The sequence below is a fragment of the Leiobunum rupestre genome, chromosome 8 (assembly GCF_980474605.1).
Source record: "Leiobunum rupestre chromosome 8, qqLeiRupe1.1.hap1, whole genome shotgun sequence".
NCBI classification, from domain to species: Eukaryota; Metazoa; Arthropoda; class Arachnida; order Opiliones; family Sclerosomatidae; genus Leiobunum; species Leiobunum rupestre.
Genome location: NC_143391.1, coordinates 25,560,791 through 25,588,003, shown reverse-complemented (window position 1 = coordinate 25,588,003; position 27,213 = coordinate 25,560,791). Strand labels below are relative to the sequence as shown.

The 27,213-nt window shown below is 34.8% G+C and overlaps 3 protein-coding genes across 5 annotated transcripts in view; 1 reads left to right on the top strand and 2 right to left on the bottom strand.

Moving 5' to 3' along the window:
* Positions 1-1,750: 1,750 nt before the first annotated feature.
* Positions 1,751-12,689, bottom strand: Zip48C (Zinc/iron regulated transporter-related protein 48C). 3 transcript variants are annotated; one of them, XM_090156118.1, is made up of 9 exons: positions 12,672-12,689; positions 12,421-12,520; positions 12,280-12,318; positions 12,059-12,217; positions 11,895-11,991; positions 11,669-11,824; positions 11,460-11,526; positions 7,881-8,138; positions 1,751-2,120 (listed from the first exon to the last, which is right to left on the bottom strand). In XM_090156118.1, exons 2-9 carry the CDS (start codon positions 12,490-12,492, stop codon positions 2,042-2,044), a joined length of 927 nt encoding a protein of 308 aa, XP_090012244.1. In that variant the 5' UTR covers positions 12,493-12,520; positions 12,672-12,689; the 3' UTR covers positions 1,751-2,041. The 3 variants fall into 3 exon arrangements, with proteins under 3 accessions (XP_090012244.1, XP_090012242.1, XP_090012243.1); XM_090156116.1 differs by lacking the exon at positions 12,672-12,689 and having other exon boundaries at positions 12,421-12,662; XM_090156117.1 differs by lacking the exon at positions 12,672-12,689 and having other exon boundaries at positions 11,669-11,818; positions 12,421-12,662.
* An 8,954-nt stretch (positions 12,690-21,643) lies between these two features.
* dor (vacuolar protein sorting-associated protein 18 dor) lies at positions 21,644-26,645 on the top strand. Its single transcript, XM_090157492.1, has 23 exons — positions 21,644-21,856; positions 21,920-21,993; positions 22,055-22,170; positions 22,234-22,512; positions 22,583-22,659; positions 22,719-22,947; positions 23,012-23,110; positions 23,168-23,249; positions 23,309-23,572; positions 23,640-23,700; positions 23,764-23,828; positions 23,889-24,180; positions 24,252-24,419; positions 24,483-24,638; positions 24,697-24,837; positions 24,894-25,025; positions 25,084-25,165; positions 25,229-25,356; positions 25,417-25,538; positions 25,596-25,713; positions 25,782-25,922; positions 25,983-26,041; positions 26,506-26,645. The coding sequence occupies exons 1-23, from the start codon at positions 21,770-21,772 to the stop codon at positions 26,567-26,569; spliced, it is 3,036 nt and encodes a 1,011-aa protein (XP_090013618.1). The 5' UTR covers positions 21,644-21,769; the 3' UTR covers positions 26,570-26,645.
* A 24-nt stretch (positions 26,646-26,669) lies between these two features.
* The window catches only part of LOC149932898 (rhomboid-related protein 2-like), a 128,796-nt gene continuing 128,252 nt past the window's right edge, over positions 26,670-27,213 (bottom strand). Inside the window, exon 10 of the transcript XR_016473270.1 lies at positions 26,670-26,987. The gene's annotated coding sequence lies outside the window, so the exon portion shown is untranslated. The remainder of the gene's footprint in view (positions 26,988-27,213) is intronic.

Here is a 27,213-nt window from a genome sequence, read left to right as displayed (position 1 = left end):
CTTGCCTTACCCTTGTTGGCCGAGGCTTAAGAACGAAACGCGTTTGAACGGCAAATTCCATACTTAATTACGCCAGTTAACCCCCGCGAATGAACAAATACTCTAGTCGCTAACCGACGTCACCTCCGAAGGCGTAATTTGGTTAACGTTAAACACGCGTAGGTACAAATCTTATTTCACAACATCTACGATTATATCCCCCGACAAACGTTGCCTCCGGGAACGCGCGTACAACATCGACGCGAGCCACGAGGCTTTACGAGCAGACGAATTATTGCGCCGCTACTCGTAAAAATCGCGTACACGTACAGTTTTCGCTCTCTACTCTCGACACCTAGCTACAACGTATTTTCCAAATTAATCTCCCTAATGTTTTAAAAAATAGCGAAAGAAAATACTCACGTTGAAAACGATCAAAATCTTCTTCCAATCGCGTTATTTTTATTTGCAATTACCGGGTAACGTGAACGGAGAAAAACGCGACTGGGTCGCCGTGGAGTAGTACGTAAAGGCGGCTGCGATGGCAGGAAATGGAAACTCAAAGGACGAAAAAAACGCTTAGGCGTAAATCCCGCCTCTCCGCGCAAGCGCCATCTCGTAAATGGCTGGCAGCCCCGCCGCATAGGACGCAAAAATTCTCTCCTCGAGTCCTCGCGCTCTCTCCCTCTCTAGCGCACTGTTTCTCTCTCAACTTCTCAGTCCGCTGATATAACAAGTGTTTCGCTTCTTCCACCGATTTTCGTCGACGCTTCCGAGTGGGTTAAAAATAGTACGCGCTTTACTCGAAAAAAACATTAAAATTTCGGAGACTCAGCCACTTGGTCCAGCAAGGCGGGTGCGTATTAAAAAAAAATAATAAAAATTGATGTCAGTCACCTACGATATTTTATCTCTAAACAGACACAATTCGGACATCAAAGGCGAGCGCCACATAAATTCGACTTAAGGGGGAAAACTACGTATCTTAAGACGTAAAAATAAACAAAGTTTGCTACAATGTTTCAAAGAGAAACCTGTCGAAATAAAAAAATAGTTTGTAGAATTTTGGGGCAGATAGCGGCGCTCTCCAACTCGCGTTTGTATTCTTCCGCGTACTTTAGATTCCAAGGCATATCTTTCGCAAAAAAAAATAATAACCAAAGGAATTTCGAGAAGGGGTCGAAAATAAACCCCTTTCTTAGAAATCGAATAAAATATTAAATAAAATCAGACACTTATCGCCAGGGTGTTAAAAAAACTGTGACATTTTTGGGTTATTTAAACGCTGAAAAGTTCTTCATCTCAGATGCTGGCTAATTAGATGAGTTAAGATGTATCAGACAATTAATTGACCTAGACAACTTAAAAAAAAAACTAGTCAAAACAGAATATATACTTTTGGCTCTGCCCTGTTAAAATAAAATTGATACGAAGCCAAAGTGGAGTAAAAAAATATTTAAGTTTTGGAAATTTGCCAAGAAAAGTTGTCCACCCCTATACCCTTCTTTTTCTTTTAAAAGTCTGTAAGATTTTTTAATATAGAACTAGTTTAAAAGAAGATAGAAGAGATTAATATAAAACCTTTAAAATAGATTTTCCTTTTTTTTCTACTTTAATAAAATTTAGTTCAAGGCATATGAACTTATTTTTTTGTTTTTGTTTTGAAGACTTCATTTAAGACTTTTAACACAAAAACAACTATTTAGGTATTACCTAACCTTACAATATAGTAAATGTTATGGTATAAAAAAAAATGTTATTCTTAGGATAGTAAACTTTAGGAGCAAAATTCGTAAAAGAATTTTGCAATTTATGACGTAAAATGATTATTTCCCTAATATAAAAATCTACTATTTGCATTTTGCAAAAATACATTGAATTGTAGTGGATATCATTTAAAAATACTGATAAAGTAGTAAAATAAATTACAATTTTTCATTTATCCTATACGACCAGATAGTTGTACCTATTTTTTTTTACAAAATATAAAAACACTTCTCCTCCACCCATATAAAAATTAAAGAATAAAAAGAATATTTTCTTTAAAAAAACGCCGTGTTTATCAGGAAAGTCCCACGTCGAGTGTCATCATGACCACAAAACCCAGAACAGCTGACCAAGACGTTAATTTCACGTTTCCACTACAAATATATATTACAAGCAAATATATATTAAACATTCAAACGTATATTTACAGAAATATATACGAGGAGGAAATGGTTATCGGGTATAAAGGTGGAGAATGGGTAAAGTCTATGGTGATCGCAATTTACGAGTGAAAAGGGGAGGGTTTACTTAATAAGCAGACGTAATTAAGGGTATGCCTTTTCAAGAATTTACATTTTTCTCAAAAATAGTCTGTAGAAACGTTACCGAAACCAGTTAACCCAAAATTATACATTCTTCAAAGCTTTAAGTAGTACTAAGTTACTACGTAGAGTCGCTGTTAAATTCTCAGAATAGGTAAGTATTAGCTAATTTCCAGAAATAGGTAAAAAAATTTAGATTTGAGTGTCACAAAAATTTCCTCCGAAAAGATTGTCTACTTAACACATTCTTTAACTGGCGCCACCGCTATTCTACCCTTATTCGTTTGCTTTCAAATTATTGGGTTGAAAAAGCTATACCAAAGGCAAATGATTAGCTTAAGTATGTCGGAATGGTAAGGTACATTTTCTACAAAAATATAATTATAAAAATTAAATTTAAAATTTCTAAGCTCGTAAATAGTTAAAAATTAAATTATTTTTCAAGGTTTAAATTAGTAATTTCTAATCTCTAAAAATAGTAATTTTTAAAGTTTTAAATTAGTAATTATTACGCTTTAAAAATATTATTTTTCAAGTTTTAAATTAAAAAGTTCTAAGCTCTAAAAATTATATTTTTCAAGTTTTATATTAGTAAGTTCTGAGTAATTAATTTACAATTAAAATATACATATATACATTTTTTAAATAAATTCCTAATTTCTAAGGTAATGAGTTTGATTGTAACGAGACAATACTGGATAGTTTGAATAATACTTTTTTTTAATTATGTATATTACACGGAAGAAAAACTGAATTTCGAGTGTTACACAAAAATATTTTATTTAAACGTTTAACAGACAAAATTCGTAGTTTTCCTCGAATACTAGGTAGAAGTATAAAATATATCCATTACAAGAAAAGTATTTATCTCCCTATAGAGTAGTAGCACTCCGTAGCTTTGGCCATGGCCGCCATTTTGGTCGCAAATTTTTTATCTATAGGAAAGAGCATGGGTGACGTACTACGACGTCCAGTGCCATTACTCTATACTGCTAATGTTATTCGCTTGACACATTACCTTCGCGTTGATTCTTTCAAAAGTCGGGTTTTTTTTTAAACGAGAAAATATTTTTTTGAAAATACTAATTTTTTTACAAGCCCCAAGCTTTTACTTCATATTAGTGGCAGACAATAAATTTCAACTAACTAAAATCTAATAATATTTCGCATAGAACACTTTATTTAGCGGACTATATTACCGGCGGAGGCCGAAAAATCCCCGCCTTTGGTAGTGGTCGAATGTAACAGTGATTTCGAGTATAGGCGTAGAAATACCGCTAAAAATGTTCAGCCTTACGAAGTTACGTTTCATTTTAATGACCTAAATACATATATCTCGAAATATTTCGGTAAAGCCACGGTAAAAGTATTTTATCAGTGAAGTTTTAACCGTAGCTACGTCGAGTTTAAGCATTGCAAAACAAGTATGTCCAAACCGTATCAAAATTCTTGGTGCCTGATAATAGGTACGCGTTGTTTATTGCTTTTATAGAATTGATAAATCAGAGAGGCAAAGAAAAGGGTGAAATACAAAGGCAGCTTTTGGCTTGAAAGAAGGAGGGTAGATGACGAAATCCGTTTCCGCTATATTCTTCCGTCACTTCCGGCCCTCCCAATTTCGCCCATTTTGGAGGAAAATAAATGTGGGCCGGTCGTTTTGGGGCAGGCGCGAGATGCTCAAAGCGCGGTCATTCCCACGCGCCGAATCATGAGAGAAGAGCCCCGCGCGCCGACGACGAGCCTTTTTGCCCCTTTTTTTCCGCGAGCCCAAAATCTTCCCGCCAAAAAATATCACGCGGAAAAAAAGTACAGTTCCGTAAAAAGAGAGGGGGAAAACCCCCTTCCCGTATCGTAACCCTACGAGGGTGAAGGGGTTTTGATAATGACCCTCGTAGCCCATAAACAATCTTACGTAACTGATAAAAAGCAAAGATCGTCACGAGGGGAACTTTTGCAAATAAAAGAAAAATGTTTTTCTTAGGGTTATGAATTTGAAGGCGGCACGGACGCGATGGGAACAATATCTCTAGACCGGCTCTGGCTATTTCAACCCCAAAAACCCGAGGCAATAATAATAATAGTGAAAAAATGTCGAATCTATTTTTAGTAATTTTTTTCCCTCTCTTTCTCCGTTCGTCTAGAAGTGATGGGAGAGACGCGTTGAGGGTCAAATATTTAACGTTTTGCATACCGCTAAACTAGTTCCTTCTTATTTTCGCTTATTTTTGACGCGGCAGTCTTCGCTGCATCCAAAACACACCTTTGGCGTCGCCATAATTACAAAAGATCTCGGAAACACGAAAGATTATCTTTCTCAAGATTGAAAAGAGAGAGAGGGAATTTAAGAGCTCTTCGGGTAATCATTCTCCCACGCCACAAATACCTTACCCCTTTTGTGTGCCGACTCAAACCACCTATAAAAAGTTCTCCTCGGGGGTTGACGAAAAGCTTTCATTTTAACTACGTTCAAATATAATTTAAATAGGCCATCTGATTCAGGGTTGCCACAGTTTTTTCACAATCAAATTCCCTGACTTTTCCAGGTTTTCCCTGACAATTTCCGAAGATTTCCCTGACTTATTTTGTGCCAAGATTTTGTATATTTTAACCTATATTTTAGTAAAAGTTTCCTATTTGCAACCGAAATTAAATTCCCTGACATTTCCCTGATTTTTAGCCTAATTTTTAAAATTCCCTGACTTTTATACGCATATTCAAATTCCCTGACTTTTCCAGGAATTCCAGATTTTCCAGGTACCGTGGCAACCCTGTGATTTATTTAAATATGGTATATTCGCTTATGGACTCGTAAACTAATAATCTACTAATCATTAATAAACATTTTATTTATTTAATCTCCACAGGTCACCAGTGTAAAAATAAGTTTGTATTAAGGGAGAAGACTACGGTAAAAGCCTCTTTTTCGTTCAAGCTGAACGTTTCTGTTTTAACAATTACATAATTGAATTATATTTTTATTATTAAGCGGAACTTTCCTCTAGTGCTTAAAATAATTTTGATAATTCTAATATTAATAGTTAACGAGATATAAGGTCCTAACTAAAGGGTAGTTTGGGCACTTGCCCAACTTGTTTAGCTCCGGGGGTCCGAATTAAAACTTAATAACTTAATTACTTTTCAATTTAAAATTGCCAAAATTATTTTAGTCACTAAACAAGAGGCTGTTCTACACTTAAATATTAATTTTATAAGTGAAAATACAAAATTAAAAGAGTTCAGCTTGAAATAGCGCGAAAGTAGACAATGGCCACTGTAGTCTTCCCCTTTAACAGGTTTGCAATAATATTTCCAATTTTTTTGCCGGATTTTAAATCTGAAAATTAGACAATTTTTAACTTTATATTTTAATTTTATCAGAAGTTAAGGGATTAATTTATTTTAAGATAAATGTGACCCATCAGATTATGTTTTAAATAAAAAATATTATTACAACCTTTAAATTTTTTAAGCACAATAAATGTAAATTCTCACGTTTTTTTACAAATTCTTAAATTTCTTGATTTTTTTTAAAACTATTTTTAAATTTCCTGACCTATGGAAACCTTGATTATTGTTTTATAAGTATTAAGTATGTCTCTTTGGGAAATATTTTCTTGAGAGCTACTCGCAATTACGTCATCAGAGAAAACAAAAGTGGATCAATATTATAAATTTATGAGGAAACTAATAAATATTGATCTTAGCAATAAAACATATTTTATCAAAATTAAGTTTGACTAGTACTAATAATAGTAAAGTCATAAGAGTATAATATTTTTACATAAGTGTGACACTTCCTATTCTTCACACGCAACAGTTTTACTGAGTGCTATTCGCAAGAAAGACTCCGCTTACTAGCGCGTCACACGTAGCCTTTGACAGCGCCTCGCTAGGGGGAGATTTTCTTCTTCCGATGATGTCACTTCGTTACTAGCTCTCAGTAAAATATTCCCCAAAGTGACCAAGTTATGGAAAAATATTATAGACTTATGGTAAAGTGTCTTAAAACCTACGAAACAACCTGTACATAATGTACTATTTGTATACTAGAATAACTCAACCAACTACGTTATTTTGAAGACTACAGCTAGTAAACAATTCAACAAATTATAAAATAATTACAGTAATTCCCGCTTGGTTTTACGTAACCGCTTTCCCATTCAAAGAATGAATAAATAACTACAAAAAATAGGGGTAACCCTTTCTTCTCCTTCGCAATTTCTAATGACGCAATTTGGGAACTTGGCTAAGCTTCCGTCATAAAAGTCTAATTCAAATCTATTTGATAAATCAAAGCTACGCGAACAAACTTTACCCCCTTATCGCCTTTACGTACAATGCCTATAGTATTAACTGGCAATCACGAGAGGAAAAAAAAGTTGGTGTAGCAGACGACGCGACTGGGAAAAAAAATAATTTCTTGGCTCTCATGGGAGAGAGAAAGATGGCAACTCTAGAAATAGATCTCACAACGCAGGAGCAGACACTTACAAACGGCGTCGCTAAATATATATTACATAATGACGAGGTAGAAGTCGAAAGAAAAAGATCACCCCCCCCCCGTATTTAATTCGCCAAGGCTTAGCGACTGCAAGAAAACAGGGGGAAAAGCTCGTAGTACCCCCGAAGAAGCGAATTATCACCGCGATTTCGCTACTGGTACTCTTCCAAGTGTATAAGGACTTATAAAAGTAACTATTAATAAAACAGGAAGAGTCGACGAATTACTGGTGGCAGCGAGTTCTATTTCCAATTTACTGGTATTTTCGAAATTTAGAGTGTTGAGTGTTCAATTATAAGACAATTACGGTGAATATTATTAAAATTGGAGATCACACTTATTAGCTAAAGATCAACGTCAGGGTTGCCACAAAATTTTCAGATTCAAATTCCCTGTTTTCCCTGACCTTTTTGAGAGATTTTCCCTGACTTTTTCAAGGCCAAATTTTTTATTTTATTATATATTTTTATTAGAAGTTAATAAATTTGAATGGAATTGTATTTCAGTAAAAACGTTATTGCAATATTGAAAAAATTAGCCAAACTTTCAAGCAAATAAATGATAATCATAGAATTTGTCTCATAGATCAAGATAAAAATTACCTACAAAAAGTGTCAAAAGAAAATTGATTTCTCTGACTTTTCCCTGATGTTTTACAAATTCTTAAAATTACCTGACCTTTTAGGCCCATTTTTAAATTCGCTGGCTTGTGGCAACCTTGAACGTTTAAAAATACTTTATTGATTTACGTGGTAAAAAACTGTTTATATACGAAAAATAGGTAATTTTGTATAAAATAAACATTAATCCCAGTTTTGTTCCAACTCTATTCAGCCAATTGCCGGTGTAGACGCGATATAAAAGCATGTCAAGTAGACGCGTAACTGGCTAACGCGACTGCAGATCGCGTAAGCCTTACTAAGTGGAAAGCGAGGATTCCTACGCGATTCGGAGTAACCGCAAACGGATATAGCTTATCCGGAACTGGCGCAGACTCATTAAAATTGTACGAGATGGTATTTAAAAAAATGGTGATGAGAGAGAGAGAGAGAGAGAGAGGGAGAGTCGCGTGGAGTGACTGGTGGTCTCACCTGAGATGGGCTTCGGGGATGATATCGTCGACGACGACGTACACCATGGCACCAGCGGCGAACGAAAGAGCGTAGGGCAGGATGGGCTCCATCAGAGTGACCGCGGCCGCTCCGGCCAAGCCCGCCACGGGTTCGACGAGTCCGCTGAGCTGACCCCACCAGAATGACTTCCAGAGCGAGAAACCGCATCGGCGGAGGGGCAGACTAACAGACAGACCCTCGGGGAAGTTCTGGATGCCAATGCCCAGCGCCAAATTCCTTTCCCAAGAAACACGCGAAAAAAGATTATTAAAAAAATGTAAAGAAAAAACTCGATCTCTCTCTTCGCGCTTCGTCTGACTTGGCTTTTTCTCTTTTTTTCACTTCGTCTTACAACATTACGCCAAATGACCCTTAATTTATTATAATAAAAACATTCGCGCTAAGGCCTATAATTCCGAACGCATCTACAGAGTGGCAAACCCCTCTTATCAGTCGAGGAAGAAAGAACCAACCCAAAATAAGACCATTGCCCCTGTACATCGACTATCCGTTAATGTACCAGCGCCTGACACTCGAGCGCGTGCCTACCTTCAGGGGCCCGTATTCAACTTCTGGCTAAAAAAGAAATAAGACATAAGCCCGCGGGTCTTCTTCGAACTGAACCACCCTTCGCCTTTTATTGAATAAAAATAATATTAAATATTTAAAAAAACTTTAAATAACGTCAAACTAACTAAAATGTCTAATTAAATTCCGAAAGAAGATATAATATTAAGTAATTCTCGGTCACATAAGAGCCATAAAATAGCGTCTCTAATAATGTGTAAAAAGATAGCCCTGGAACGATAGTTAGTATGGTGTGGAAATCGTTCGTCATCACCAAAAGGAAAGAGGGAGGGCCAGGGCCAGGGTGGGAAATAAAGAAATAGGCCAGGCCCGGGCTAGACCTCGACGAGAAAAAAAAACACTAATAAATTCACGGTTAATCGTGGAGCGTTACGATTAACCGATTAGGTTTCATCTTCCGCTTCGATTTATTTCTCGGAAAAAGTCCATCGTCTCCGCAGCCTTTTCTTCTGTCGATCCCCCCCTTTCGCATTGCCGACCCCCGTAAGTCAAATTCCGCAATGAAGCCGAAACTGTGGATTCCTTTCCTCACCCCCCCCCCCCCCGACCCGTGTTCCTTGGAGTAAAGGCCCGAAACGCCGCTGAATGCTACGTCCATTTTTCACAACTACCCTAACACCCCCCCCCCCAAACTACGTTCCCCGGACTGGGGGTGGCTACGATTCTCACCCCCCGTTTTTTCAAGCTATTCCCATTTTTACGCGTTAAAAAAACTTCACAAGCCACACAGCGGCAGACATCAAACACCCATAACTGCCTCTCTTTTTTTAGGGTAGGAAAAAATTTCTTCCCACCACTACTAACCATCTCCGTTCTCAAACTTTAAAATACTCGCGGGGGTCGAGCCTAAATTTCGGCCCGATTTTTGACTACCAACTCCAAAAAAATTGTCTGTTACGGCTCGTTTCTACAACTGAATTCTATTTCAAACATACTAATGGATATTTTCAATATTATTCTATGAAATTAAAAAGAGTGAATACGGAACGTAGATATATCTTAAAACGTAAATTACCCCTAGTAAAACGAAGATTAAATTTATTTACACGTAAATCAACCTATTGAATCCATATTTTATCAATAACCAACGCCTATTACACGCTTAAAGGAGCTTTTAAAAATAAACGGTTAACAAAGTAACCGCGATAAATAATCGAGTAACCGTTTCTTCTTCGAGGTGGAAACCACGTGAATAATGTGTATGAGAAAGACCATGAAAGATCAGAGTATGGCAACGCCATTACCGAACTGGGCATACAGATTTCAACGCGAGCACCGACTGAAGGGAAGAGTGCTACCTGTCAATTTCAAGTGGGTGTCAAAATGTGTCTTTTTTGACCGTGGATTCTGTTGTGTCGGTCCCCGTAATCTGCTCTTGTAAACAATGTGGCTCGGCAGGTTTCTCTCGCCGACCTATCGCCCCCCCCCCCGGACTGGATCCCCATCACTAACTCAAAGCGCCCCCCACTCGCCACCCCCTTCCCTTATTGGGACGAAAAGATGGGGGGTCCAAAGTGTTAAAGGGGGAAAGAAACATTCCAGACGTTCTTGGAATTCCGGAGGATCGACACCACCAGAGGGAGGCAGCGCCCGCGTAATGGGTAAAGACGTTCCATTCGCCGAACAACACGGACGCGCAGGCACCCTACCTGAGACCTCCGTCCGCGATACGGTCAACGGAAACTGTACCCGTTCCCAGTCATCCACCTCTGTATCAGCTAGAGGCTGTCCCAAGATCGGTCGGTTTATACCTGAGACAAAAAGAGAGAGATCGCCCTAATTTGTTGCCACGGCGCCCCCCCCCCGCCTTTCTCAGTTCTGTCGGTAAATTATTATCATTAAACAAGCGTAGCATATCTTAACGCCAGTTTCTATTAGTTAAAATAAGATAAACGCCAGAACGTATGACCCTAAAGGACTTTGCCCTAACCTAAGGCCAAACAAACGCATTTCTTTTTTTAAATATATCTCTCCAACAAACCATTAACAGCGTGAAATTGGTCAAATCGAAATATTAGTGGAATAACTCAAAAGCAAAGCGGTGAAACGATATCGTTTTTATTGGCTGACTAATTAATGAAATGTAAAAACTTAAATTGGGGAAATGTTTTTGGAAATAACTTCGAAAATAACGCCAGTCTTTGCTCTCGCGCCGCTAATAGCGCACCCCTGGTTTCGCGGTCTCTAATAACAGATCTATAAAATTAAAATGATTAAAACAGGAATTCTAATGAGTGGAATTTATTCTTGCCCCGAAAGAGACAGAAGGGGTTGGGGGAAATAACGATAAATACAATATCATTTGCGAACAGGCTCTACGTATTACAGATTTTTTCGCCTCTATTTCTTTAGCTTCTCCTTTTCTAACTGGTATTATGAAAAAAGAGCTACCGGTACACTGAAGAATGTGCGCGCATAATCATTTCAGAATTTCTTCCCCTGCGATATTTTACTATAGGCGGCCTCAAGGCCGAAAGTTCCGAGAGATTTCTCGGAATCGCCGGGTCCGACGACCGGCCGAACAGACCGCACACGCGTTCTTCTCTCGCCCCCCCCCCTTCACGAAACCCCCTCTTCATCTCCCCATACCGGAATAGCCACTTACTCTACGCGCTCCTAATACGAGACAGTGAAGACTTTACCCTCGTTGCGCCTTCGATGAAACTGTTTGGTAAGAGACTGTCTCGTCTCTTACTCGCCTCTCTCTCAAAACTGCGACTGGCACAACCTCAAAGAGGATTTTGATGCCCCCATCTGTTCTTAACTAACCCCTAAAAACACCCATACAGATCACTCCCAAAAATCCCAATTCCCACAGCTTCTTCCAATCCATCTTCACTTTTGAGGATGAGAAGAAAAACATAAGCCTAGACCTAATATTTTGCCCACCTAAACAACAAATATTTCTCATTTTGTCAATATACCAAAATCCTTAGGTTTCGACAACTTTAAAATCTATATTTGTTCTACCTGGCACTTTCAAATGTGGCTTTTGACTTGCCAATGGCTCCGAATCCTACTCCAACAGCTAGTCCCTCTAGAATTAAAATGAAGACGGATTTTGCGATAAGTAATTTTGAGAAAAACAAAAAAAGATTGATTACAAAACAAACTTTCCTTAACTAATATTTTTTAAACAAATTTTCAATGAATAATATTTAAAAATTAAATTTTTTTACCTGGAATATTATGCACAGTGATAGCAATGACTAGAAGCATAATCCTCCTCCAAGAATTTTCATCAACATTCTTTTTATTAATATATACCTCATCATCGACTAAGCTATCTTCTCTTTTTAAACCTCTTTTTCTGAGATTATCTTGCATACCTAAAGCTAAAAAGATTGGAAACTTTAACAAACTTAAGCTTTTTTAATGCAATGAAAAATAAAGGTGAATATTTACATTTACTACTGGAATTTGAAATCTTTATCGTCGGAATGTCGGAAATTTTACTAAGCCCATCTCCGAGATTTAAAGACTTTTGAAATGACATTGGGCTCTAAAAAATTCAAATTTAGTATAACATACATTTATTTAGTCATTTCTAAATGGAGACGTTAAAGTACCAAATTAGGGAGCATGAGATCAACTGCGTATACAAAAAATGCTCCCAATAAAAAACCAGTTACAACTGGAATCAAGGAGGAAAATGGACCTTCATATTGAGATTTGGAAATTGATATTGCCGGATCCAAGAGTGACCAAAACGAAGCGGCTAACATTACCTTTAATAACAAATAAACATTATTATCAAACTTCTTATCTGATAATTTTTTAAAGAGTTTACCCCCGCAGCAAACCCGAGACTGCCATCCAGAATTTTTCTCTGAAATACGCAAATACAAGGATATTATTTTAAATAATCTTCTTAAAAGGCTTATTTTCACAAAACATATGTTTGGTTTTTAATACTTATAACGAGATTTACCTGTTCAGAATTAAATACGAAAACTAACGCTGAACCAGCGGCTGTCAAGGCCCACGTAAACAGCGTTCCCATAAAGGCCTGGAGGATTGGATGGTAATCTCTTAACATTTTAATAATAAAGCGTAAGAAACATGAAAATAAATAAAATAAGGTTTAGAATAAGATTATTCTAGGTATAAATTAAAGTAAACAATAATATAAAAGACAGCGAACAAGATAATTTCTGATAAATCTATCCAACGTCTGCTAACATAATTCATCCATTTTGTAAAAGTATTGCGCAATCTTTGGGCAAACATTTTTACGGCACTAAAGCGCCATCTTCCGGCTAGAAGTGGATAAATGAAGCAACGGTTCCCAATTTTATTGACTGCGAAATACAACCTCCGGTTTCATTTCCGTTGTCTGTAAAATTCTGGAATCGGTTGATAGTGCTAGTTTTTCTTAGTGTCTTGATTAATTTAGGTTACGTGAAGGTTAAGGATGAGGATAAAGTTTGATTAGAATGGATATTATTCCAGTATCCCCGATTTATGAAAACTTATGAAGTAACAATGGTGAAGCAGACGCTCTTTTACTAGGGCTGCAACGCATTTTTCCTTCTAATTAATTTACTACAACCATGACTACAACATAAAATACTGGCTAAGGGTAAGGGATTTGGGCTACAATAGGTGATTTATTTCGCATGCTCCAGGAGTGAAGCGGGGGACGTAACGGAAGTTTCAGTGTCACTGAATTTCATTAGTAAGCGCGAAACACTATTATTCCAAGAAAAAAGAGTTAACTTCTGAGGTATCAAACATGCGCAGAGTAAGTTCCGCATTTTCTAGTCTTTATAGTAATTAGTCAAAGTAGGGGGGCATTAAGGCCTAAGGGCACCTAAATTGGTTTTTTCAATTCCCCCAACCCAAACTAAAATCCTGACTACGCTACTGAATCCAAGGTCCACGATCCCAGTATATGATAAAGGGCTACACCGAGGCTACACTTTCTACTCTTCCTTATTAGCGAGAGTAATCGGATTTGGTCGTCTACGAAGTCATAGGAGTCACCAGCAGTGACGTAGCCAGGATATTGTTTCAGGGGGGGGGGGGGCACGCCTTTAAATTAAAAAAAAAATAACAAGTTGGCAAGCCAATATATACCTCTCCTCGGAAGAATGGTCCCTAGTGGTATTAATTTCTTGAGACGACCCTTAAAGATATCTCCGCAATTCAGAGTTATTTACTAAAAACGTAATCTCGGTTCAATCCCTGCCCGGTATAAAATTTTAATTTAAATTTAGATAATTGAGTTTAATTTATTCAGAATATTATAAATTAAGTAGTTACAACAGCGAGTTAGACTTACTAAAACAATGCACAATTGAATTTAACCCTAATTACAGAACAAGTTTATCAGTTAAATATAATACGAAGCAAATTTTAATGAAATAAATATCTACAGAGGGTATTTGTATTTTTCTCGCTTACGAAATACTTGCCGCATCTTTAACGCTCATTTTATTTCCACACTCGCCCTTGATGAAGATACCATAGAATAGCTATATTCGATATCTGGTAGTGGACGACTCGTAGACTTCCTGTTGACGTTGTGACACATACCGCATTAAAAAGACCAATACCGTCCAATTTTCAATATCATATAATGACTCGCACACTCAGGAAATCAATGACTGCATTAGGAATCGTAGATGTCCAAATATCCACACCAATAAAAAATGTATTAACAAGAAGCGAAAAACTTACCATCACAAAGCACAGAAAGCCACTTGACTAAACCACAGCTCGTATATCAATAAATGACCGTAGACGGAATAGTTAGTGCAATACCTTACCATTAACAAACAGGAATTTTCGACGTTATTATCATGAAACCGGATAAGCTAAACAACACGACCTACACCGAGGGGTCGGACACTTGCCATTATTTTGTACAGGATTTCGGAATTTCGTAGAGATTTTGGCGATTTTGTAATTACTTTTTGAAGTGATTTTGGGATTTCAATGTTAATTTACCATAGAGAGAGTTTAAAGATTTTGCAATTTTAGACAAAGTGTACGGGATTTTGCTAAATGTCCGACCACTCGACCTACACACTATAAAGTATCCTCCAAAACTGGACGTTTTCGTGGAAACAAAATAATCTCAAAAAACCAAAGATAAAAATATAAGATCAAAGAATAGACAAAAAACAACATTATCTCGATCAGTAAAAATAACATACGACCCTTCCTTTGCCTAAAACCCAAATACATATTATATTAAAAAAAGAGTATCCGAAAAAACTAAACCTACTGACAATTAAAGAGTTTAACAACGTCATTGAATAATATATTACAGATTTATAACACAACGTAAAAGGAATCAATAACAACACAGCGGCAACGAATCAAAGTCCTAAAACGGTAAAAACCGCGCTCCCGGTTCAATTCCCGACGAAATAAAAACAAGTTCACAAAAATTAAAAAACAAAGTTCAATAAAAAATATCCACAGATATTGTATTCATCCGTTTAGTAACAAAACCCGCCTTATCATAATGGTTCCTTTACTTTTATATATTCCCTAAGGAAGTCAATGGCTCGGCGATGAACTATCAGCATGGTAACAATGCGATTTAATTAAATATAAGATTAATATAATTTATAAATATTTAATTAAATATAAGATTAATATAATTTATAAATATTTAATTAAATATAAGATTAATATAATTTATAAATATTTAATTAAATATAAGATTAATATAATTTATAAATATTTAATTAAATATAAGATTAATATAATTTATAAATATTTAATTAAATATAAGATTAATATAATTTATAAATATTTAATTAAATATAAGATTAATATAATTTATAAATATTTAATTAAATATAAGATTAATATAATTTATAAATATTTAATTAAATATAAGATTAATATAATTTATAAATATTTAATTAAATATAAGATTAATATAATTTATAAATATTTAATTAAATATAAGATTAATATAATTTATAAATATTTAATTAAATATAAGATTAATATAATTTATAAATATTTAATTAAATATAAGATTAATATAATTTATAAATATTTAATTAAATATAAGATTAATATAATTTATAAATATTTAATTAAATATAAGATTAATATAATTTATAAATATTTAATTAAATATAAGATTAATATAATTTATAAATATTTAATTAAATATAAGATTAATATAATTTATAAATATTTAATTAAATATAAGATTAATATAATTTATAAATATTTAATTAAATATAAGATTAATATAATTTATAAATATTTAATTAAATATAAGATTAATATAATTTATAAATATTTAATTAAATATAAGATTAATATAATTTATAAATATTTAATTAAATATAAGATTAATATAATTTATAAATATTTAATTAAATATAAGATTAATATAATTTATAAATATTTAATTAAATATAAGATTAATATAATTTATAAATATTTAATTAAATATAAGATTAATATAATTTATAAATATTTAATTAAATATAAGATTAATATAATTTATAAATATTTAATTAAATATAAGATTAATATAATTTATAAATATTTAATTAAATATAAGATTAATATAATTTATAAATATTTAATTAAATATAAGATTAATATAATTTATAAATATTTAATTAAATATAAGATTAATATAATTTATAAATATTTAAAATGATGTAGAATAAATTATAGTACCTAACGTTATAACTTCGTAAAGGATAAGCGTCGGTGGCTCAGTGGTTAGAGTAAATCTCTTGCACGCAGCAGACCCGGGTTCGATTCCCGGCCGGTGCCATTAAATCGCAAATTGATATTTAGACGAATACCCTGCCTTTGGACGTTGAGAGGTCGCATAACACTCAGCACTCGGTCCGTCCCAAAAATAAGAAGAAGCTGAAGTGATAATGCCCGTACAAACACAACACAAACACAACAGACTCAACAAACACAAACACAACAGACTCAACAAACACAAACACAACAAATTCAACGCCCACCCACAACATTCACACCCTACACATAAACAAATACAAACACCACAGACTCAACAGATTCAACGCCCACAACCGTCCTAACATAAACTCAACATTCACACCCTACACATAAACATTACAAAACGCAATACCCAATCAAACTGAGTTAAAACCGTCACGACGGTGAGCGTTAACGAAAAAACACCATCCAAACCCAACCGCAAATTAATCCGTTAACGCCAACCCCTCGACAGAAATTTCGAGAAACTGCGTACGCAATGATTAACCAGGACAGACACACAGACACGGGGACTTGGAGAGGTAAAAATATTTGGCATGTGCCCCCCCCCCCCTGGCTACGTCACTGGTCACCATAAGCATATGTAACATAAATATTCATAAGTATGTCACTATCTCTATTTCTTCACTAACGGTTTGTTTCACAGATATTGCGTCATCCATACCCTACGTAATATTTGACGTCATTGAACCTCAAATACCATAACATGTAGAGGTATTTTAACGCGCAAAATGAATTTTAAAAGCCGTCAATTAGCTCTACGTCTGATCACGGCCAACTTTGATCACGCGCTTTTCGCGCTACTACGGCCAACACATTCGTCGAAATTCCGCGAGCAAGGATTTTCCCCCTATAAACTGTACTATAATGTGTAGGAGTTCAGCGCCACGCTCGGTGGTTATATTGTCCCCAATGTAAAACTATACTAAAAATAATAATCCGCTAGGGGCGCTGACGTCATACACATCTTTTGCTCATAGGTTAACACAGGAACGTCAACGAATGAGATGGCCGCTGTAGCGCGAGAGATGCGCGAGAAATCAAAGTTGGCCTTGGTCTGATAAACCGACGGCCATTATTTTAGTAAATAAACCTGTTTGAACAACCAAGGCTTAGGAACTAAAATGAACTACAATATAGTGTCAAGTTCAGTTAATCTGCAAATTAATGAAGTTTTCTAAAATAAATTTGCATTGTCAAATAAAAAAGCAGGTTTATTGGAAAAAATATTTGAAATTCAGGTTGAGCTTTTCTGGGGCATCTACAAGGTTTGAGTCTTTGCAGATTCTTTTGAGCCTAGGCCTAAGTTTTTTAGGCTTGGTATGGGTTTAATAATGCTGGTGGAATATCCTACTTCGACGACTTGTAACATTTTCGGAAGGCTATCACCATAGACTAATAGCTATCACTGAACCGTATTGGTTATTTTCCCCAAAATTTTCTTTTTCTAAACTACTCTTTACTTCATCCGCACAAACCGAGAGAGTTTATGATTTCAATAAAGCTACATTGGGCTGACTAAAATTCCTACACAAGAAATTCCTTCTCAATTTAGAGGTTTTCCATTGGCTTAAAGACTCCCAAAATTACTAGAATCAATAAAAAGGATAAAATCTAACGTAGTCCACCTTTTTACTGGTTCGTGGTGAAACAAACCGTTAGTGTGAAGATTTTAAAGGTACAGTGGCATACTTATGAGTAATTATGTTACATATATCCCGCCCGCCGCGTAAAACCGGAAATAGGTGATTTAATTTCTGTTACACGGCTACCAGATTTTATGGGGTAGTTAAACAGCCAACCCTCTTTGAAACAGCCAACTTCAATCCAAAATTTCGCTTTAAACTGTAAGCCTCGGCACACGCGTTAGCGGCGTTACCGTTCTTGCTTCTTGGTGGTCCTTCGTTAAGATATTTAAAGTTGGGTAAGTTAAAATTTTAATTAAATGAAATAAATCTCATGTAAATAACTTAATCATTTCTAGTTTTCAGTTAAATAGAGAAGATATGGAGCCACTAGACGGTAATAAAACCCCAAAACCAGCAAAAGTACAGTTAATGCTCAAATCTCCGAATATATTGAAGGAAAATTCAAAACGAGAAAAACTTATCTCATTACTTTCACAATCCGGAATGAAACAAGTGTTTCCTTTAACCCACGTAGCTTTTTTAGGCATTTTAGAATAATGAAATACCGACTTATTATCTATATTTATGATCCCGAATTCCAACTTAGGCTTAACGTTTACAGCGTTAAAAATATTTCCTTATTTCAGGCACCAAGCGACCACAAGTGACAAAGACTATACAAAAAGAAATCTGTTAGTCCAGGCGCGGAATTTTAATTCTCCTTGGCGAGTGCTGAACAGGTTTCATTGAAAGGCCTATTCGCATTTCGCGATCGTAACGAGACTAGGTGGCGTAACGGCGCTAGCTTATCCGAAGTAGCCAGGGCAGGAAATAAGAAATTAAAGTTATCGGACATTTGTCCAGTGACCCCCCCTAATTTCAAAAATTTTATCGGACATTGTCCAATGACCCCCCCCCCTTAAAAAAAGAGTAAAAACACTTTCGCCACGGAAACTTTAACAACGGAAGAAATTAAAGAAATTGTATGTATTTTCCCCAACAATATTAAATCTTTATATCGAGCAAATGATATTATATTAGAAATTCACCAACAACTAGAAATTTGTGGATCACTAGTGTAGTATATTGAGAAGATCAATCTCATTGATCAATGTTATACACCAAATACTGTAGACGTTAAAAAACCTTCAGCTTGTTACGTTTTTAATGTAAAAAGGTTTCTAATTTACTTTACGAATATTTTATTACAATTTCTTCCAGATTTTTACTATTATAATTTGAATATACTTGTATTTTGTACCTGGTTGAATGCCTGGTTTTGTCCGCTGTGATCAAAATAAAAATAAATTGATGAATTAAAATGTAAGAATTATCCTTTTTCAAACTTCTGGAATAACTTTTACAATTGCTAATTACGCAATAAAAATATTTTTTTCAGTTCAAACTTTGAAAATGACCCTAATAATATTTAGTATTTAGGTATAATTTTCCGATAGAGATAGGCCTAATAAGCCGACTACCATAACGGCCGTTTTATTTCCTACATTTCGTACCTCATAATATTTTGTAGCGCTATATGATTGGCTAAATTTGAACTCGGACTCCTTTTCGATGACCAATAAAAAAAATCAAATCCCAAAGAGTATTAAACTTCCGGTTTACAGAGTTGCTAGTCGTTTTTCTGATTTATCGTTGGTGAAGAAAGTATGTAGTAATAAAAATGCACGAGCAAGGCTACAAGTGTCATACTTAGGGGTATTATGTTACTTATGATAATACTGAAGCCTCTTTCTGCTTCTGCACTTGAGGCTCCAACACAGCTTTCCTGGTCACCGGATCGCTGGGCCGCCACTACCCTCCAGGCGGCCATCTCTCTCTCTTTAGCACAGCCACAGCACAGACTCATAGTTACAGAATAGACTATCAAGTATCAAGTTCAGTAACTCGGTACTTCCTCATATTTTTTGTAAAATAATTGTTAATATTTTTATTTTGTAGAAAAGAGCATTCCCAGTTTATTGAAAAAGTTATCGGACATTGTCCAGTGTCCCGTGCTTATTTCATGCCCTGGAAGTAGCACCTATGATCTAGCGTCTGCTACCGACAAATTAAAAAGTTATAAGAACGTTTCTTCTTAAATAAAATTATCAAAATATAAGGAAACTATGTAAAAATTATATTAAAATGCAAGTATCATTATTTATAAAGTCAAATTTACGAATAACGAAATCACAGAGCTTTCCGATTGACTGTTTTGTAACGAAGCGTTTAGCCACGTGACCTCCAAAAAATCAGTCTCCATCGGTTGCTGTAGGTGTAGGGAGCTTCTATAATTGGTTACCATAGTAACTATGGAGCAAATTTTGTCGGAGCTCCGGTAAGAAGTGGGTAAACGCTATTGACAAAGTGCACGACTGATTTTGAATCTAGGGTACGACGTCTATATTTGAGCAACGTTCTCAAAGATTTTTTCTTCAGAAATCTGTTTCTTTATCGTTGAATCTTATTGAACACAGCACATCCCAAACAACATTTATTCCATGTAAATTATTCCCAAAGTGTATTCGCGACCGAAAACTATCGCTACGCCCCCTTTGGTTCGCCATTGAAAGCTAGATACACGTAGGTAGCAGCTAAAGCGGACGCTATTAGTTTTTCCCCATCGCAATTGGTAAATTTGAGTTTATAATAATGATACTTGAATTTTAATATAATTTTTACATCATTTGCTTTTATTTTGATAAGTTTATTTAAGAAAAAACTTTTTTATGACTTTTTAATTTGGCTGTAGCGCCATTACGACACCTAGACTCGTTTCGGACGCTAATAGATTTATCCACTTTTGATAATAAATAATAGGGATTTTTAATTTTTTTATAAATTGTTTTTGTATCTGTAATAGTTTTGGAATGTTTCAAACAAATAACATAAGCAGTATTGATAGATAGATAGATACTGCTCGCGTAGAGATAGGAGTAATCTACTGCAAATAGGTCGATTCCGAAAGTCGGTGGATGAATATTTTCTTACGCCTATCTTGTGAAGAGTTGAAGACTCGCTTCTCGTACGTCATAATGTCGTTAGTGTCATCGTCTACCCTTAAAGGGACTTTGTAAATGAGACGAACGGTGATCGAATGACGTATTTTAAATGGACTTCACACACCCCCCCCCCCTCTCACAGCTCTCCCTTGAAAGTCCCTTTAAAGGGCCACACCGGCGATTGATTGGTATTTGCTACCTCTTGCTAAATTTGGGCTGAATTTTTCAAACGCCGGTGTGGTCGTTTTAAGCTTTGGAGAGTGGGTGAAAAGATGATGACACAGACGACATTTTGACTTAATGGGAAGTGAGTGATCAGCCAAGAACAATCTAAAAGTATTCGCCTAATAACGGCTGCGTTCAACAACCAAAATTTCACAATAGACGCTTCAATAAAACATCTTCCAGAAAAGTTGCCAAGAAGTAATATTTTCAAGAGGCAGGACCTGCAAGTTACTGTTTAAATAGTGCTTGTTACCAGTGGCATAGGCAAGGGGGGGGTTTCCGGGTCCAGACCCCCGTGGACCTAACTTTGACTGTACTAAATTTCCACCCCTTTCTCGACCCCTCTTAACATTCACATAATTTGACCCCCCCTTTGACGAATTTTTGGCTACGGCACTGATTTTTGCCTAAAATGTTTTATTCGCCTGTTCCGGAAATGAGATTTACCAATAGAATTTTGGGAACAGTTGCTACGTTTAGTCACATAAGTTTTTCCGCTGTTTTCTGCGTAAAACCAAGGTCCAGGAGCATATAAATATACGCATTGAGACTAACGGTCGTCTGCTATTTAGGAAAATGTCTGGAAGTTTCCTGAACAGTTAATTGTGATATTTAGACATAAAATATGAAAATAGATGCCTCTTTTCATTAATTACTACAATTATTCCAACTTTCTATTCGTTAAATGGCATCTATATTTGATCAATATGCCAAAGAAGCAACAATTTCAGCTGGGTTTGTACCAGGAATACGCCCCTTACTTCCTGAAATGGTATTATGAGTTAAAATATTTCTTTAAGAAAATGCTAAATTTTAATATATGTATTAACCTAAGACATCTGGGGGAATTATCAATGCTAGACTGGAAGATGACACACCAATTTTTAAGAAACAAAAAATTAATTACCAGTAAATATTAAATCCCTATAGAGTCTGTTAATGTCAATTAACCATTCAATTTTATTCATAGCCCAACAAGTCCAGTGAGCCATTTGGCTGCAGCAAGCAATGTGGTTGCATTTATCATGAAAAACAAAGTTCTTTTGAGAATTGACTTACAAGGACCTAATCCAGAAATTCCAGAAGGTACAGTGTTTTTGTAACAGTCATAAATCTAAAACTAACGTTTTTCCAATGAATATTTTTCAGAAATTGAGCTGACCCGTAGTTTGCCTGATAAAATTTTTCAAGCCAAAGTTTATCAACTTTTTATTGATCCCCGTGGACAACATTTAATTGTCAGTTTAGTCTATTCCTCAAATATGGGCCATTTTAGCAATTTATATATTGGACCTGGGTCTAGCACCAAAACAAATAAAGCTCTTGAACTTAGCAGAATGAAGGGTCACGTTATTAGCGCTGTTGGCTGGAACTTCTCTAACAAATCAGATTCATCAACTAGTTTTATATTGCTCGGTACAAGCAAAGGTACTATATTGTTTAATATTTAAATTATTAACGTACATAAAGTATTCAAATAAATGTTTTCTCAAAATAGGTCTTGTATTTGAAACTGAGCTTACAGGGAGTGAAGGCAGTCACTTTTTCTCCAACTTTGAGAAATACTGCAAGCCAGTATGTTTGAAAACATTTTTTTATACTTAAAAATAAATTTAACCTATTAAATCATTTAGGTTTTTGACTTCCAATTAAAATCTGAAAGTCCCAAAGTTCCTGGATTGGATGATGAAGGACCCATTACAGCAATTGAATTTCATCAAGTTGACAGCACAAACATTGATAAACGATACTTTATCTTAGTTACAACGCCTAGCAGATTGTACGAATTAGTTGGAACTGCAACAAATACTGCAGAAGGGCCCTATCTCATTGGCGTTTTTGCCAACAACACAAATGCTATTGGTAGCTGATCCATTCAAATTAAAAAGTGATAAACAATTATATTTCTGTGTTTTTTTAACTTTAGATAACTTTAGACAATTTCCTGGAAGTTTGGGCTACAGTTCCTTAAGTTTCTTTTATCCCACAGCTGGAGAACCGCCAAAAATGTTCGCGTGGATGAATGGTAATATAATATTTGAAATGGTTTTATAATGTATGTATACGAATTGTTGTCTTATAGAACCAGGAGTGTTTTATGGTGAAATTGACAGAGCAGCGAGTGCCGGGACAAATTCACTCACGAAAGACACTAATCAAATTCTGTAAAATTTAACAATTGCTCCCTTAAGACTTTATAATGAGCTAACAAAAACATTTTCAGATTCTCACATGATAAAGTCACTGATCAAAAACCATTAGCTTGTGTCAGAACGGAGTTTCACATCTTAGTCTTGTTCCAAGATCGTTTGAGAGCTTTTTGTACGCTATACAAGGACCAAGAAAAACAACTGGTTTTGGAAGATGTATTTGCCGAGACTTATGGCTCTGGAAATATGGTTGGGATGACTAAAGATGCCATGAAAGGAACCATTTGGGTTTATTCTGATATGGCCATTTACAGATACAAAGTGGTTCGGGAAGATAGGTCTGTAAAATGTAATTAATCATAATATTACTATTTTGATAGTAACTAATATTTACAAAACTTATAGGCATGTTTGGGAAGCTTATTTGAGCTTAGCAAAGTACGAGCTAGCAAAAAAATATTGCAAAGTATGCAAAATTATTTATAATGATAAATGCATTCTAATTCTAATGTTATTTTTTATATTACAGGATGATCCTGCCAAGCTGGATAAAGTTCTGACTAAACAGGCGGAAGATTGCTTTGCGAATGAACAGTTAGTTTAGATTAAATGGGAGATGTGAAAAAAAATAGCTTGCTTTATTTTTTATTTCAGGTACGAAGCTAGTGCGGCTTTATTTGCCCAGACACATTACTCCTTTGAAGAAGTCTCTCTCAAATTTCTTCAATCGAAGCAAGAAGAGGCATTGAGATTATTTCTCTGGAAAAAATTAGAGAGATTGAAGTCAGAGGACAAAACTCAAATAACAATGCTAGTCCTTTGGTTACTCGAAATATACCTAACTAGAATAGGAACACACCGGCACGAAGCGGCCCACCAAAAAACGGATGAACATAAAAGGTTACAAGGGGAGCTTAACCAATTTTTAGCTGAAAAGATAGTACACGTATGTCAACCAATCATCTAAGATTCTAACTATTAAATTCTCTTATAAAACCATATAAAATTTAATTTAAGGACTGTTTGGTTGAAAACAAGGAAGTGGTTTGTAACCTAATTGCGAGCCACGGAGATGAGGAAAACCTGATTCATTTTGCTTTTCTAATGAAAGACTACAAAAGAGTAATTCGCTACCATTTACAACACAAAAATCATTCAGCTGCTTTGGACGTTCTCTCAAATCAAGTTAGAAAATATAAATATATTAACCATAAAAATTGATATTAATTTTTGGTCTAATTTCTTTAGAGTCAAGCAGATTTATTTTACCAATTCAGTCCTGCGCTAATGCAAGCCCAACCGGAGCAAACAGTAGCTGCGTGGATTGCTCAAGGAAAAAATCTAAATCCAGTGAAGTTAATTCCCGCAATGGTACAGGATGACGCTTCCAAAAACAGCAATCAGGTATAATCAATAAATGTAAGTCAAAGCCATTTTGTACTAAACCATTTAGTTTCTCTAGGGAAGCTACACCTTAAGATATTTAGAGTTTGTGGTGTATGATTTGGGTAACAAAGAGGAATCGATTCACAACTATCTCACGGCTCTCTACGCTCAGCTGAAGAGTGATAAATTAATGAAGTATTTGACTTGGCAAGGACAGGTATATTGTGATTGTTACAGCGTTTTATTTCACTATTAATATAATTTTTCAACAAGGATCCATTGTGTGTTACTTATGATTTAAAATACGCACTGAGGCTATGTTCTGATCTGAAACTCGACAGGGCTTGCGTTCATATTTGTTCTACCATGGGCTTATACGAAGAAGCTGTTTCTTTAGCGTTAAAGGTGTTTTTCTTATATAACCCATGTTTTTCTATAGTACAATCTGTATAATATTTATTAGTTTGATATTGATCTGGCCAAACAAAACGCGGATAAACCCGAAGATAATGAGGAGTTGAGGAAGAAACTATGGTTACAAATTGGTACGGAGAAGTTTGATTCATTTATTAAAACTAAGAATGAAATGGTTTACATTTAATTTGTAGCTTGCCATGTTGTCAATGAAGACAATGACATCAAAAAGGCCATGGATTTCTTGCACGAATGTGATCTTCTGAAGATTGAAGACATTTTACCCTTTTTCCCGAATTTCGTCACTATTAACCACTTTAAAGTAAAATTCAAATACGAGAATTAATTTTTAATTAATATTCTAATAATGACCTATTAATAGGAAGCTATATGTTCTTCATTGCAAGTATATAATCAGCACATTGAAGGATTAAAAAATGAAATGGAGGAGGCTACGCAGAGTGCGCAAGAAATTAGAAATGAAATACATTCCTTTAGAAAAAAGTATTTTATTTTTAACATGATAATAATGGGATTGATTATAAAATATATATGTTTAAGGTACGCTGTGGTTGCGGCAGAAGATAAATGTTGCATATGTTCATACGGGGTTATGTCAAAACCATTCTACCTATTTCCTTGCAAACATTTATTTCATACAGATTGTCTAATAGTAGAGGTAGTCATCAAAATTTTATAGTGACACATCATAACTTCAATTTAAAGTTAATACAGTTAAACTTTCAGGTATTTTCCAGTCTTACACCTCAAAAAGGCAATCGCATTGTAGAAATTCAAAGAAATCTCGAAGTATTAGTGCCTGGAAGAGATGATACTGTGTCTCTGTCTTCAACTGGCCTGGGGATGGGAATGAAAGAACAATTATTAGTAAAACATTTTAAAAAATAACTTACTTTATTTAAAATAATTTTTTATCCTTTAATTAAGGCTGAATTGGATGACTTAATAGCAGCAGAATGCCCATATTGTGGAGATTTAATGATAAGGTACTCTAGTTTTTCCATGAGTAACGTAATTTTCTTAAGTAAATCAATTTGTGGCAAAGTTTCAGAACAGGAAACTTTTATCTTTGTTAGCAAAATTACCACTGTTTAGTAGCAATAAATATAAAATTTACTATTCATCAGTATACCCTTGAAACCCCCTAGCAATAAATATAACCCAAAACACATACGTTCTAGAAAGTTTTTATAATAGTTAATTTTATATCCCATTTCATTATCTTGCTAAAGAACACGTTATTTGTAAGCACTCCAATTTAGGAAGATGTTTTGTTTATAAAATAGGTTGACAATTGAAATATCTTAGGTATACTTACCAGGCAGTTCCAAAGACAAAGTAACAACTTTGTAGAGTCCTTAGCCACATGATAATAGGTTAAACAGACTAAATGTGGGAGAATAGGTTGTGTCAATCTATATTACTTAATATTAATTTTTTTTACTTAAAGGAGAGTGGATGCGCCTTTTATTGACCCAGAAGAATATTCTCAAGTCATGCTGGGTTGGGAATAATAATTTTAATAGTAAACTATATAATGTATAAATGAAAATTTGTGTGCACTTGTGATTAAAAAGATAATTTACATTTAAAAAACGTATTCTTTATTTTTCACACGTTGGTTTCTTTCTCTTTAAAGCCACAATGTCCAAAAAGACATTTTTCAACTAAATGTACAAATTTTTTTTCTTATATTACAGGCATTAGAAAACACTAAATATATAATACACAAATAATTTATTGCAAATGACATAAAGACTAGATTCTTTACGCCATATACCTGTACACAAACACTCACACACTTAAAAACCATAGTTGTTTCCAAGTTTTAACAATACAGTAATAAATAACACTGTCCCATCCTTAGATGGTGTGTATTAAAACTGGGAACACTTGAGAACTACGATGGAATTTTATTTTATAGATATTAATCTGGAATGAAATTTTTCTTAATCTCAAACTTAATGAGTTTGAGTGAACTATTTTAATCATATTCCATAGTTTGAGCTAACTGGCTATACTACTAAAGCTTTGTAAAAAAAAACTGCTTTTTCCAGTAAAAGGTAATTTTTCCTTAGGAAATACCAATTACTATTAAATATCGGAATAGAGGTTTTTTTGGGCTATAAGAAACCTATAAAATTTGTTGGTTTTACAA